Raw genomic sequence first — 14,454 nt, forward strand, 5'->3', positions numbered from 1 at the left:
AGCCAAAGCTGCAGGATTTGTCCTGAAAAGATGCACTTGGGAGGTAACTGAGCTGCAGGACTCGAGGTCATGTTTGAAAATGAACGTTTCCCGTGGAATCCACTCGAGGGCGCCCCTGCCCCTCCCAGGTCCAGCCTGCAGCGTCTGCGAGTCCTTCCCTCGGCTTTTTACTGGCAAAGCAGGAGATTAACAAGCTGTTCATGGCAAAATTGGAACCCGAGTAGCTTTTTGGCTTGTTCCTCTATTAAATGGTAGCGTTTGAGCCAGAAACCAAGGTGCTGTGCTAAAGTTATCCTCCCTGAACAGCTGAGGTGAGCTTCAACATCAAGTTCCCAGAACACATCTGATAGAACAGGTTGTATATTTGTCCCCATCAAAGTGATCAACAATTCCATGCTACCATCACAGTCTTTACACCTCTTACCTGTTCCGACTCTTCATCACTGATATTAGTTCTGCCCAGCATGGTAGCTTTGACAGTGGAGAGAATTTTCAGCTGTGTACTGATGGTTGGGATTCGCTCACAGACCTAAGTAACAGAGATAAAAACCACTTCATATTGTAAATTGAACCAATACTTTATGCATCCATTTTTTTCAGATAAACGTTTTTATTTTCTTATACTAATAGAAAATGAATATGCATAGAGGTGATCCTATAACCATCAAAACTATTTGATAAATATTGGTAGGATATTTGAATCTTATTTGACTTGCTTTGGAAATATTTAGGATGGAGCCAGCATTCCCCCATTCTTCCTGATACTCCTAAAATGTCTACTTGGTTAGGAATAGCATGATATATACATATATTTGGCTGAGACTGAAAAATCTTAGAATTCGTACATTTCTGGTACTATTCTTTGATGCAAAGGAATGAGTGACTGAAATGCAAAACAATGTAGAGAGATCAGTATTTGTAGCACAGTATTTTTTCAAAAGTTCTTTCAACCTCAAATTCTACCTTTACAGAATATATATTCACATAAGTATATATGTGTAGGAGAATAGTTTGTAAGGACAGTGCAGAAGGCAGTTTTTCCCAATGAATTACAGCTGTACGGATTGCTGAGAAATGGAGACAGCCTTGCCTGCCCAATGAGGATGGGTGTTATAAAAGAATGGGTCAGGTAGTTGAGAGTAAATTGGAGCTGGAGCTTAAGACCCGGAGTGTGCCGCAGTTGGGGATGGAGTGTGCCGCAGTTGGGGATGGAGTGTGCCGCAGTTGGGGATGGAGTGTGCCGCAGTTGGGGATGGAGTGTGCCGCAGTTGGGGATGGAGTGTGCCGCAGTTGGGGATGGAGTGTGCCGCAGTTGGGGATGGAGTGTGCCGCAGTTGGGGATGGAGTGTGCCGCAGTTGGGGATGGAGTGTGCCGCAGTTGGGGATGGAGTGTGCCGCAGTTGGGGATGGAGTGTGCCGCAGTTGGGGATGGAGTGTGCCGCAGTTGGGGATGGAGTGTGCCGCAGTTGGGGATGGAGTGTGCCGCAGTTGGGGATGGAGTGTGCCGCAGTTGGGGATGGAGTGTGCCGCAGTTGGGGATGGAGTGTGCCGCAGTTGGGGATGGAGTGTGCCGCAGTTGGGGATGGAGTGTGCCGCAGTTGGGGATGGAGTGTGCCGCAGTTGGGGATGGAGTGTGCCGCAGTTGGGGATGGAGTGTGCCGCAGTTGGGGATGGAGTGTGCCGCAGTTGGGGATGGAGTGTGCCGCAGTTGGGGATGGAGTGTGCCGCAGTTGGGGATGGAGTGTGCCGCAGTTGGGGATGGAGTGTGCCGCAGTTGGGGATGGAGTGTGCCGCAGTTGGGGATGGAGTGTGCCGCAGTTGGGGATGGAGTGTGCCGCAGTTGGGGATGGAGTGTGCCGCAGTTGGGGATGGAGTGTGCCGCAGTTGGGGATGGAGTGTGCCGCAGTTGGGGATGGAGTGTGCCGCAGTTGGGGATGGAGTGTGCCGCAGTTGGGGATGGAGTGTGCCGCAGTTGGGGATGGAGTGTGCCGCAGTTGGGGATGGAGTGTGCCGCAGTTGGGGATGGAGTGTGCCGCAGTTGGGGATGGAGTGTGCCGCAGTTGGGGATGGAGTGTGCCGCAGTTGGGGATGGAGTGTGCCGCAGTTGGGGATGGAGTGTGCCGCAGTTGGGGATGGAGTGTGCCGCAGGGACAGACAGGGTTAGGTGGTTGGGTAGGGGACAGGTTGGAGGTTAGCCAGTCATGCACTAGGAAGAAGGAAACTTGCAGAGAGGAGAGAAGGAGTCTGTGTGGAACTGCCTGTAAGAAAAGGAGTCAGTGCTGTGTGGAGCTGACTATGAGGAAAGGAGTCAGAGTTGCCTGAAAGAAGTCCACTAAGAGAAGGCATGAAAAGTTTTTAATAGAGGATTGATGGTGTTCATCTTGACATAATGACTACATATATATATATATATATATATTCCTATGGGACCCCAAAATACAGACCTTGACAAAACTTTCCAAGCCAAGGGAAGATACCCGTGATTTACTGGCACAACTGCTGTGCCCACCCTCACAGAGAGGCACAGCAAAAGCAGCACGTGAGGGAGGCGCCGCCTGTCCCGTTACCTGCAGGAGGTTTGTCCTGATGCGCTTGTCCGTGCACTGCTTGGCCACCTCCTTGGCGAGCCGGGTGACCTCGTCGGACGCCTTGGCGATGTCCTTGGCGCACTGGATGAGCGCACGCTTGTTGCCGCTGCCGCCCCTGACCAGGCGCGACATCTCGGCCATGAGCAGCGCCATGCGCTTCGCCGCCGCGATGATGTCATTGCCCTGCACGGAACGACACGGTCACTGCACCGCCCAGGGCACTGCGCGCTGCCGTACCAACACTCCCACAGGTTAAGGATGGAAGAAGAGGTTTCTTCAAGGAACAGGGAAGAGCTGTACTAACTACAGTGTTTCTGACTTTGCTTTTTTTCTTAACACTCAGGGGAAAAATCTCACTTCAACACTGAAAAAGAAGTTGCAAAGTGTTAGTTGGTCCATGGAATGAGTTACTGCTCTGATGACTAGATTTTAGGATAAAGCATGTTATTAGCATTTGAAATTCCAGATTCCAGAAAAAGACTTCTTTTAAAGTTAAAAAATGTGCTAAACCAGTTGTAGTCATAACAGTTGAGCATGAAATTTTCAGTGGCATCTGCAGTAGCTGTGCTGCTCATAATGCTAAAGGATAAACGAAAAAGAATCCAACACATAAAACTTCTGTCACCGGTAACGTGGAAGTGAGAGGCAACTTATTTATAAGTTATTCCTTGAAAAAATATCTTTTTTCATACAACCTCTCCCTTTAAAGTAAAGCCTCCAGGAGAGAAGATGCATTCTCAAAAGATAATCTAGTGATATTTCTTATATTCAAATCAAGATTTCTTGTATGTCGAAGTTTACAGTCACAGAAATACATCTGAGAAATATTTGATATGTGAATTAATTGTGACCAAGGCAAACCCATTTCTTATACACTGTTCCAAAGAGAAACCTAGTGCAAGGGAAAGCAGACCTAGCTGATTGATCGTTAGTAGTCTGTCAGTACATTTAGTATATTTCTCTTATTCCCCTTCACAGAAAGTTGTTAGTCAAAAGAGAACTATTTGGTGCTTTGAAGCATTCCTATTGTGTGATGAAATAATAGCAGAGTGAGTTTAAGTATTAGTACTCACTTTCCCTGGAATAATCCCACAGATAATGACCAATGAAGTTCAGAGCAAAAAATTACACAGTGAGAACCCAGTTGAGACAAGGTATCCTCTGCCCTGTGCACACACTTGTGTGGCTCACTCTGAGCAAGTTCAAGATGACATCCCAGGCATTTTACACATACAGTGACCCAAACAGCTGAACTATTTGTTACCGTGACCTATTTGCTAAATAGTTTGCTACTACAACCAGTTAGGATATAAATGACATAACACAAAGCTTTTCCATGTTTTCACGTAGAAGGATCAGTGTCTAACAAGTTATCCAAGCACCAGAATCTGAAAAGGACAAGAACATTTTTAAAGCCCTTTTTATTAAATGGTTTAGTATAACTATCTAGGTAAGTAAGTATACACACACACATATGCACACTCCCCTAACATTTGTTTGTTATGGGACACCAACCTTATTTTTTGCAGCATGCTATGAAAAGTGCCCAATCTTGCAAACATTTGTGCTTAGACAGAAGACAGGCTACTTGTGAATGTCTGAACCTCGTTAGATTTCCACTGGTTTCATATAGACAGGATCTCAATTCAGCAGCTAACAGCATTCAGTGCAGCTTCTTCAGACAAGAATTCTCTCTCAAGACCAGCGTTTGCAATACAGCCCAGTGCAAGCCAGCAGACAGGCAGTCTCTTCCATAAACACTGCCATACAAAGCCATTCCTTGTTGGAAGGGATGTTAATTGACGGCATCAATTGAGGCCAAGCACAATAGACACCTTAAATGACTTCTTGAATTCTGTATACTTTGCTGTATCCGGAAGTCATTAGGAAACCATTAACCATGGCTTCCCAGGTAGCCAACATGAATAGAAAAAGGAACCAGAAGGGGAGGAAGACAATCCCTATTTATAATTTTAAAACTGCCATAACAAAGAAGACCAGGCAGATGCAAAGGAAGAGGAAGTCTTTGAATATTAATAAGTGACCCCAATCAAGCTTCAATCCGGTACTGACAAACAGATCTAGCAAACTCGTGAAGCCACTCTCAGTCCTTAAAATGAAGTGCAGACACACTTATTCATTCAGGATGGCGGGGCCCAGCAGGGATCAAGAGTGGTGCAAATGTGTCAGCGTTCCAAGTGGCCGGATGCACGCGGATCAGTCCCCGGGGACTCAGGAGTACCTTACTAGACCACTTGGTTGCTTCCCGATGTAGAGACTGAGCAGCAGCCAGAATGGGCTGGTTAACGGGCTGATTGGTTGGCATTAACAGCAGCTCAGGCTCGTAATCATCTTCAATGTCATAGGGGAGAGTGAATTCAACATCTGCATCATCCTCCTCATCTATATCTACACCAGCCTCAGCCGCTTCATTAATCACAGTCACATCAGGCTTTGCAGGTGGCAGCAAGGGTGGAGAAACAGGGGACAGTTAGTACAAGAAGCAGAATTTGGTAGAAGAGCACAAACTCAGCAGTTTTAGTGACCAAAACATCCTCTTGGCCTCTCAGGATCTGACAAGGCAGCTCTAAGATCAGGTCAAGGGGAGGACGGGAAGTAATAAAAGATCAGCAGAAAGAAACAAACAGTTCACCTGTAAACCAAAGTTATCAAAAATAGTAAGAAGTTATAATTCAAATATGCAGCAACATTTTCCATCTGAGCATTCAGCTTCTGCAGACAGAGGCTGACCCACAGAACAGCATTTTACTGACAGGTGAACAATTAAATGAATGGCTTTTCTGTCTCAGTGGAAGCCGTTCTGACTGCACAGGAGCAGGCACAGCAGCTGATGACTGTGGTGTCTGTTCAGATACAAAGCTTTGTATGGAAGCCCATTCATATGTGTGATAAGAGCAGATAGCAGCAGAAAAGCCACTGACTGTTGGCTGTAGAGTAAAAAAAGAGATGGGATGGAAGACACTGTAGAAGCAAAGTACTGAGGTACCACACAGAACATGTAAAAGAGCAACACAGGGTTGGAAAAAGAAGGTGATGTTGAATGCCATGAATACTGTGAATATTACAGTTCTTGAAGACTGAAAATGAATTAATTTAAAAAGAGGATTATGAAGCATATGATACTGTTTTGCCATGATATGTTGTATCCATTACCTTAAAAAAAGAGAAGGTTCAAGCAAACAAATTATGTTAGAGAAGTTCTCAAGGAAGAGGTAAGAGGTATAACAATATAGGCATTAATAAGACAGCAATATTTCAATACAAAAATAGCCTACAAGTTTACTAACTCTCTTTCTTCAACTAAAGCCAAGTATGATAAAAGTAAAGGTACCCTTACCAAAAACTGCAGTTGCAACTGTGTTTTGCCTAAGATATGGCCTTTTATAGGAAAAATATCCATCTTTGTTAACAACAACATACAGGAATTTTGGAAGTTCTAACACTTGTAAGGCCAAATCAACTCAAATTAAAGCAGCCTTGGAAGGTAAGTCTTAATCTAATGAAAAGTATCCAAATATCCCTCATTTTCTGATTTATTCAAATGAGGGAGAAGCCAGGGAAACTAAAGCAACATACATTGTTCAGTTCATGTTCCATGAGAAAAATAGAGTATGTGAAAGCCCAGAAGCTTTCAGTGAAGAGCAGCTTTTGTAAAGGAGTAAAAACAGATTTGCATTCGTAGAAGAATGAACAATGTTATCAACATTTTTTTAAAGACTAAGTACTTGTTCACCCATCCCTGCCACTTTACTACAGGTAAAGTACCAGTAGACTAAAGTGATCAGCAAAAAGGCAAGACAGTTGACACACAGTCTGTTGGGACTTCATATATGCAAGACCTCATAGTTCTGTTTTACCAAGTCTAGCCTATATTCCTCAGTAGCACTATCCATCAATCTCTCTTTCAACCAGTCAAGTGAGTTCAGAGTTTTAATAATAGAAAAAACAGGCGAGTTTTAAAAACAGAAGTGTTTTGTGGATTTTGGATTAGAGACACCCAGACAGACTTGAAGAAACTTGTCTTGTATTTTATTTGTGCTTGCAAAACAGATTTTCCTTTAGTGCAAAGCACTTAAGTTGATTCTGTAAGCCACTGATCTCCTTACCACCTAATTTAGTGCAAAGAAAGGGTGAGATTATAAAAGCCAAATTGTGACCCTCAAATTTAGCTAAATCTCTGAAGTTCTTACTCAGCACTCAGCTTCTGCCAGAGGAAAAATGTAGCTCTTGGGGGGAAGGAGGGAGAAAAGAGAATAGCAAAACAAAGTGATATTAGCATTTATGAAACCAACAAATTCACACTTCCTCATAGCACTGAAATGGGAAGGAAATTCAGGATTTCAGCCTTAAAAGCAAACATGACTCACTCCAAAAAAAAAAAAAAAATGAGACCAGGTCGCCTATATGTGGTCATTTTTCCCATCATAAATGCATCAGATGAACTGCAAAGTACCTTGCAGCTTCTTCCAGAATTAAGACAAACCAGGTCATGATTCCTGCAGCTTGGATCTGCAACATCCATATGGACTTTCCCATATAGACATTTCAAAGTCACTTAAATAGAGCAAATCAGCTTGTCAGCCTGCACAAGCATAAGTATTAGTGACTCTCTAGGCAATACCAGCACCAAGGATCACCAACACCTTAGCATACAGGGTGCATCTGTGTTCCCAGAGCTATGTTAACAAAGTCTAGCAAGTCTAAGTATTGTTAACCCTAGTTCACTCTGATCTTGAAAGGGTTTGTAATCCCTCCTACAGCAGTGTTTTTACTACTTATTCTGTGAAAGACACTGTCGTAAGTCAAAACACACTGATCCTGAAAATAAAAGAATCCTTTTAGCACAAAACACAACAATTTCTTACCTTGCTAGACCATTTCCGGGCTTCATCATGCAACTGTCTGGCAGCCATCATCATGGGCTGATTGATTGCTTCTCCTGCCTTTTGCTCAGGAAACTCTTCATCCTTTTCTTCAGGTGGTGGTGGTCTGGGCGGGGGAACCTCACCCTCTGGCAGCGGGGGTTTCGGAGGAGCGAGCTCATCAGTCAGCTAAGGAGGGCAAACTTCTTATTGAGTGCAATGAAATACAGCAAAGATTGAGTGAACAATGGTGTCATGGTAAGACATGACTGTATGGCCTCAGTTTTTCAAGTGCTCCTGTTACAGAAAATACCATGTTTTTAATCTTTCCTTTTGAGGAATAATAATATACCTAAGTCATTTCACTGTAATTCACATGTCAATGACAACTGTATTTTACTACAAACTATCTACACTTACATGAAGGTGCTCGAGGTCAGGAGGAGGAGGAGGAAAATCTGGTTCCTGAGGCTGGAAGGCTTCTCTGACTTTGGCCACAGCTCCCAGAATTTTGTATCCAGAATCCAAGAAACTCTTCTGCAAACCTGAACAAAAATTTCATTACAGTTTAATACCAATTTAGTAGAACTTAGTAATATTTAGAACACTACCCCCAAAAATTCCTTCAATAGTGTTCTGTGCTAAGTACACTTATGTGTGTGTTTAAAAACTACCAAATTGTTTACAGCAGACTTGTATGCTTGAAATGTTAGTGTCATATGCAACATGCATACAATAAAGCCTTGGCTGAGTAATAATCACTAACAATCACAATAACAGCCAAAGTAATTTGCTGAACAACTTTCAGAATAAGATAAAATATGTAATACTTTCTTATATAAAGTAGTATTACTTGAAACTAGTAACAAATGCTTCTAATTAAGAATATGAAAGCACATATCATAAGAGAATGCAGAATCCTTTTCCCTTGAATATGCCAAAGGCCTTTGATTGCACTTTAGAACAGCAGGATGCAGCAGTTAGTAGTGTGAACTTGATTTCATCCTTCTGGGATGTAAGTGTACACCATACTTACATAAAAGGAGATACACAGCTGTATACGAAAAACTGAGCACTACTTCACATCATCTCCAGTCAATAAAAGGCACATTTTAAATTAGCTGACTGAATCCTTACCAGGATCAGAAATGTTGCCTGCCACAGCTTTAGCATCCATTACCATGGGTGATATAGTTTTGCTCAGCTCATCAGAGGCTGCTTTAACAGCCTCCCGAAATTTAGGGTCTTCAGAATTTTCCACCTCCCGTTTTGCAACCAGCAGGATGCGGTTTGCTCGTCTGGCAATGCTGGTGGCACCAGCTACCAGCATCTGAGGCTGCATGTTGGCCATTGCAACTTTACATTTATCCAGGTCCTTCTTAATGGCCTCTTCTGATGCATCCAACAGAGATTTAGTATCAATGGCTTCATCCACCAACCCTAGAATAAAAGTTAAATACATTAATATTCTAGTTTCATCTGTGGAAAGGGATATTTGGTATTCCAGAGATAGTTCTAAACTAGAAAGGTATTTTAAAAGTGGGATGTGGGGAAGAGCAGAAGAGGACATGGAAATCAGACCAAAGTACTGCTGCAGTTTAACTTCTGATTCTGTTGTACCTCTGTGACAGTTACCATGGTGAAGCTTGTTAATGACACCCCAAGCTCTTACTCCTCCACTAAGCAATGTTTCAGTCAAGAACTGGCTTTCACAGTATATGCAGCAGAGATTCATTCTTCACACTAAATTTCTTTAAGCATATTCAGTACTTCTTGTACTCTCATTCATTCCAAAGGAAATACCGCTCTGGATGTGCTTTTCACATAGGGGTGATTCATAGTGACAAGGCAGTGAGATTTAAAATACCCAGGATTTAATTACTGGGATGCAGGAGGAGGCAGTACACAGTCAGCTGCTCAGCAGGTCAGTGCAAAGCATCTGCACATGGGAAGGACTGAAACCTTTCAATGCCTCAGCAGGATCAGGAGCTTTGTATTCTTCTCTGTGTTCATCGAGCTGTTACAATATTTTGAACATGTTTTCTTTCCTTCAGTTAATTATCTGTCCTATTTCAACATGCCAACATTATATAGAAGAAAATCTCAAGTTGTCATAGTGATATACTGCTAAAATAGCAACCACAATAAAAAATGATGGTATCCTGATTTTTCCCAAAAAAGAACTAAAGCAGGACTTGCTTTTCTACAGCTCAGTATTAACAGATAAGAAGGCAGCTACTTTGTAGATCCTATAACATATACATATTCCTGGTGTCAGAGAGCACATTCCCACTTATCTTATTTTTAGTCAGTCATTATTCTTTGTGTGTTTCATCAGTCCAAACAGAATGGAGAAAAATCTATACAAGCTAGTTAGCCACAGGTAGGATCTTCAACAAAAATTCCTACTTTACCTGTCATTTTTTCTACATTATCAATCCATTGGTTTTTCATGGTCTCAAAATGTTCATAAGCAGCTTGATTTCCAGGATTTCTCAAGAGGATCCGAGCTGCTGATACTACCTGCCAACAGAAGACATTTTTAATTGTCAGTACACATCAGCATTATGCACATCCTTGAAAATGCATTTGTTTTTTCAGGACTGGTGTGTAGCTCCACACATTTGAAAATTCATTAATTCTAGTGCAACATCTAGCTCCTTGAAGATCTTCTGAAATTAGCTGGCACAAGTACGTTTTTCTGGAACTTCAATTATGTACTCATTTATCTTATAGACAACTCTTGAAACCATAAAGTACAATACTCATTACACTACCAACATTTAGATATGTTTATTTTGGAAAAAAAAAGGAGCATTTTTTCCACTTGCATATTTTACTAAGCCTCAAAATCATTTTATTTCAAGTATAAGTTACAGATACTTCTGTGCAAGAGTTGAAGAATAAAACGTATCATTTGATCATTTTGTTCTACTTAGTATCATGTATAGACATATTTGCCATTCCCCTTTTAAGAGTGCCAGTACTATGTTCCCTGTTGCTATTAACAACTTTTTCTGAGAACAGAAGCATAAGGAAAATCGCCCAGAAGTCATCCCCAGCCTTTAAACCCAGCAAGCACCTGTGGGGTGAGTTCCCTTGCTGATTTTACTGTTGCCTGAATGCCTTCCACAGTAGTTTTATTGGCAGTTCCAACTGCAGCTGCTTTTTCTGCTGTAGCTCCCAGTCTAGCAGCATGATTTTCAAAGTTTGCTGCTCTTTCATCAAACACCTAGTTGTCAAAAGAGAAAAAAACATTTTAAAAAACCCTCACCTCCTTAACAGAATACACAATTTCCTCAAAGTGTCAGACACCTTCATAACATCCCTACTTAACTCATCCTGAAAGGATGCAAAAGGACACAAAAGCTTTGAAGGTATTTGGTTTTTTAATCTTTACATTACCAGACTTGCTTCTTTACTATCTCAATGAGACAACTAAGGAGATGTATATACACTTTATAGCTTCAAGGTATGACGTTCAGTACTTCCTGATGACTGCTGCTGCAGGAAGTACTCTATTAAAACTATTTTAGCTCAGATATTCATCTTCAAAACCACAATACAAAAGTAACTATATTTGAAAGATAAATAAGGGGATTTACACCAAAAATTCACATTGAAAAGAAATTCCCTCCGTTTATAATCCTTAGATATTCAAGAAACAGAATACTTGGATAAAAAGCTATCCTGCAATGAAGCTGAATTCTTCCAAAGCCTTGGGAATTATGTTGATCATGTAGCCAAAAGCCAAAACAGCCAAACAGAACTGCCAGACATTTTAGGTACTTCATGTGCAGCCTGTGGCTTTCAAGTACAGGAAACAATATCTAGCAAGAGAGCAGGTTTAATCTGTTGATTAATTCTGGCATGAATTTGACTATTGTAATCAACTCATGTAATGCTGAGATATAAAAATCCACCAACTAGTGCGTTAGGGATTTTTGCACAAGAATTTTGTAGCCCACTGATAGCAATGTGGTAATGACAACACAGGGAGACATTTTTGCCATTTCCTGAAGTCAGGGGCAGCACTGTTTCCAGGGTTATACAAATTATCCAGGAGTCTGGAGAGGTTTGCATAGTAATCATTATGTTGTCAGAATTAATAAGCATGTATCACAAACTTGAGAAAAAAAATACCAATTCATTTTTCAGAACACTGATTTGTTTTTCAAAATACCAATTCAGGTAAAATTAAACAATAACTGAAGTTTTATATGGAAAGAAAAGACCACCTGGCTATACTTGCCTCATCTCTGTTGGGAGCATCAGAGGGAGCAGTAGCTGCTACTGCTAACAATTTAATAGGAGTTGTGGTGTCACTAAAAACATCAGAAACTTCCTGGGTCATTGCTTCTTGCATCCGTGATTTAAGATCCTTTAAAAAAGTGGAAAATTATTAGCATATGAAAGATATATAAAGTTGTAGGTGTTCAAATATCATAAAACCTTCTCTTGCAAAAAAAAAAATCCCATTCCAATGGCAGACATTAAGATAAAATTACCTTACAAGTATGACCAATTAGTCACCTTTTACATAATTTGAAATATACAGAGCTTACATACCCCACTCCTTGACGCAGCATTAGAAGCCATTAACAGCATGATGTGACACCCTGCCCCTCAAATTTGCAATGCTAGCATACTATTTTATTTTAAGAGAAACTTATATTTTTCTTCTAAACTGTTCATTTGAAATTAAGCCTTATGGCACGATAACAAGGCCTTTGTAGAAAGTTTGCTTTGAACACCTGAGCTAAAGCAGCAGGTGTGTAGCTGTGTTTCCATGGCTGCCTCCCACACTGAAGGCTTGCTGAAGGAGTGAAGTCCTTACCTTGAGCGAGTCCTGGAGCTGAGCAGCAATGGCCCTGGCCTGGGGGGACTCTCCCTCCCCTCGAGCAGCCAGCTCAGCCAGCTGTGCCGACAGCTGCTCCACGCGGTCACACTTGGCCAGCAGGTCCTGCCGGTACGGGCCCATCATGACGTTGGCCAAACGCCGGCCCTCGGCAACCAGCCCGCGGATGGCAGCCTGGCCTGCAGGGGACAGGGACCCAGCATTAACACTGCCACAGGCAGAGGGGGAAACCAGGGCACCACCGAGTACTGCACACACACGTGCACACCTCCAGGTCTTGGCGTTTAACAACACCTGTCTAGGTGGTAGAAAAGATCTTGTGCAGTTTATCACTGAATAATTACAGTTCAAAACCACAGAGGAATTCAACTGTCACCAGTTGCCTTTTGCTTAATACAGCAACTCTGGCTAGAGATCAATCCTTTTTAACTAGAGTGGTCTGACAAAAATTAACCATGGCAGCTGTCAGGTATTTCTAAATAACTCATCTGTCAACCCCAACAGAAAGCACTTGCAAATTCCAAACACTGCAATTCATCTCCACATCATTTTCAGATGAGCAGCAAGAAGGGAAGAAAAGACAAGTACATAACTTTAAAAGCCAAATGCCCTCTTCCAGAATTCCAGAAGCCATAAGTAAGAAGTGTCAAGTAGTCTGGATTGGAAGGGACAGTGGGGATAGCAAACACCTAACAAAGCTTCCACAGTGTGTTGAAAGCTTTTCTGTAAAAAAAAAGATTATTTTTAGCATGGGTAATTTCCTTCATTCACTTCCAGATGCTTCCTGCTCATTCACAGGAATGTAATTCTCTGTTCTTTCAATAATACAATAGCAGTATTCTTTTAAAAGCACTCATCATGTATTAAGTCCATCAAAGACCTACTGAAGAATAATTTTAAGCTAATGCTAACCCCACAAGTAATTCAAGTTTGTGAGCAAGCTTAATATTACTTAGGAAGTTGTCACAGTGCCAGACTATCCAAGAATCACCCAGCACTGCTGCCACCTTTTATATTCTTAAGTTACTTTTTTTACAAGTATCCTGTCAAGTGCCAGCAACTCCTGAACCACAGTTGTATGGTCATTGAGAGCATACTGGAATTATCAAATCCCCTCTCTCTTTAGTTATTAGCATTCTCTTCAGATAACCCAGAAACCATACAAGTTATACTTTTAGCTCAGGTTTATGAATGTTCTTCTCCCCTCTGAAGGACTTAATCACTCAATTTGCTGGAGTAGATATAAATTCAAATTTGAGATACAATACTTGCATAATGAGAAAAATCAAGGAACAATCTTAAGTTTGTCTTCTCTACAGCACATGTTCTTCCATTCTTTAGGAAAGAACACAAAGAATCATGGGCCAGCTTAATTCTGTAATTGCAGTCAGGATTTAGGTATAAATCTTCAAGTCTCCACACCAGTGAAGATTCAATGCATCCTCAGCATCTCAGGAGCAGTAGTTTCCCCAAAAAAATTAGTGACAAGTTGGATTCTAAAACTGGGAGGAAAAAAAATCACGGAGAAACACTTACCTACTCCTCGATCAGCAACTGTAGGATTGTCTATCCACCTCTGAGCTTGTTCAATCTTGCCCTCCAGATGGACAGCTGCTTTAACTGGCCTTGTATTTGCCACAGCCCTGTTTGTTTTGGACTGTAAATTCTGAAGTGATGTAGCTATTTGCTTAGCCAAGGCACGGGCCTCAGGAGAGTCACCTTTCCCACTAAGGATAAAAAAAGAAAAAAGTGTAGTCATATGAAGATCATTTACAGATTATCTCAAGTTCAGCAGGAAGACACAATAAAAGGCACTTTATTTTTAAATAAGGTTGAATTTTACACTTGGGTTGAGACTGTGAGCAGCACTTCTCTGCTGTGGTACCTGGACATGACCTATGTTCAGCACAGCACTGAGGTGGGGGAAGGCATAATACTGTCATTGCCAATACTGGTGTAAGAATTGATTTCCCATTTCCATGGCTGTCTTATGAGCAACTGCAATCATGCCATGCAGATTACAAGCAGAAGAGTCAGCAGCCACAGACCAAAGGCTATATATAAACTTGACAAAAGGTAGCACATTAAGACCTACAGCAGCTAAACCTCAATAAAAACTTGATTA

General features: G+C 41.7%; 1 protein-coding gene across 4 annotated transcripts in view; it reads right to left on the reverse strand.

Annotated features, from left to right (window-relative positions):
* Positions 1–14,454, reverse strand: part of VCL (vinculin) — a 57,832-nt gene that overhangs the window by 2,830 nt on the left and 40,548 nt on the right. The window contains exons 11-21 of one of the 4 annotated variants that reach the window (XM_014879837.2): positions 13,866–14,056; positions 12,309–12,508; positions 11,724–11,852; positions 10,554–10,703; positions 9,886–9,994; positions 8,609–8,911; positions 7,892–8,016; positions 7,475–7,660; positions 4,831–5,040; positions 2,568–2,771; positions 425–529 (exon numbers count right to left, since the gene is read on the reverse strand). In XM_014879837.2, the coding sequence (XP_014735323.1) occupies positions 425–529; positions 2,568–2,771; positions 4,831–5,040; positions 7,475–7,660; positions 7,892–8,016; positions 8,609–8,911; positions 9,886–9,994; positions 10,554–10,703; positions 11,724–11,852; positions 12,309–12,508; positions 13,866–14,056 (1,912 nt within the window). The other 3 variants (XM_014879838.2, XM_088168949.1, XM_088168948.1) reach the window with 3 other exon arrangements.

This window comes from Sturnus vulgaris, chromosome 8 (assembly GCF_052056855.1).
Source record: "Sturnus vulgaris isolate bStuVul1 chromosome 8, bStuVul1.hap1, whole genome shotgun sequence".
In the NCBI taxonomy this organism is placed as follows: Eukaryota; Metazoa; Chordata; class Aves; order Passeriformes; family Sturnidae; genus Sturnus; species Sturnus vulgaris.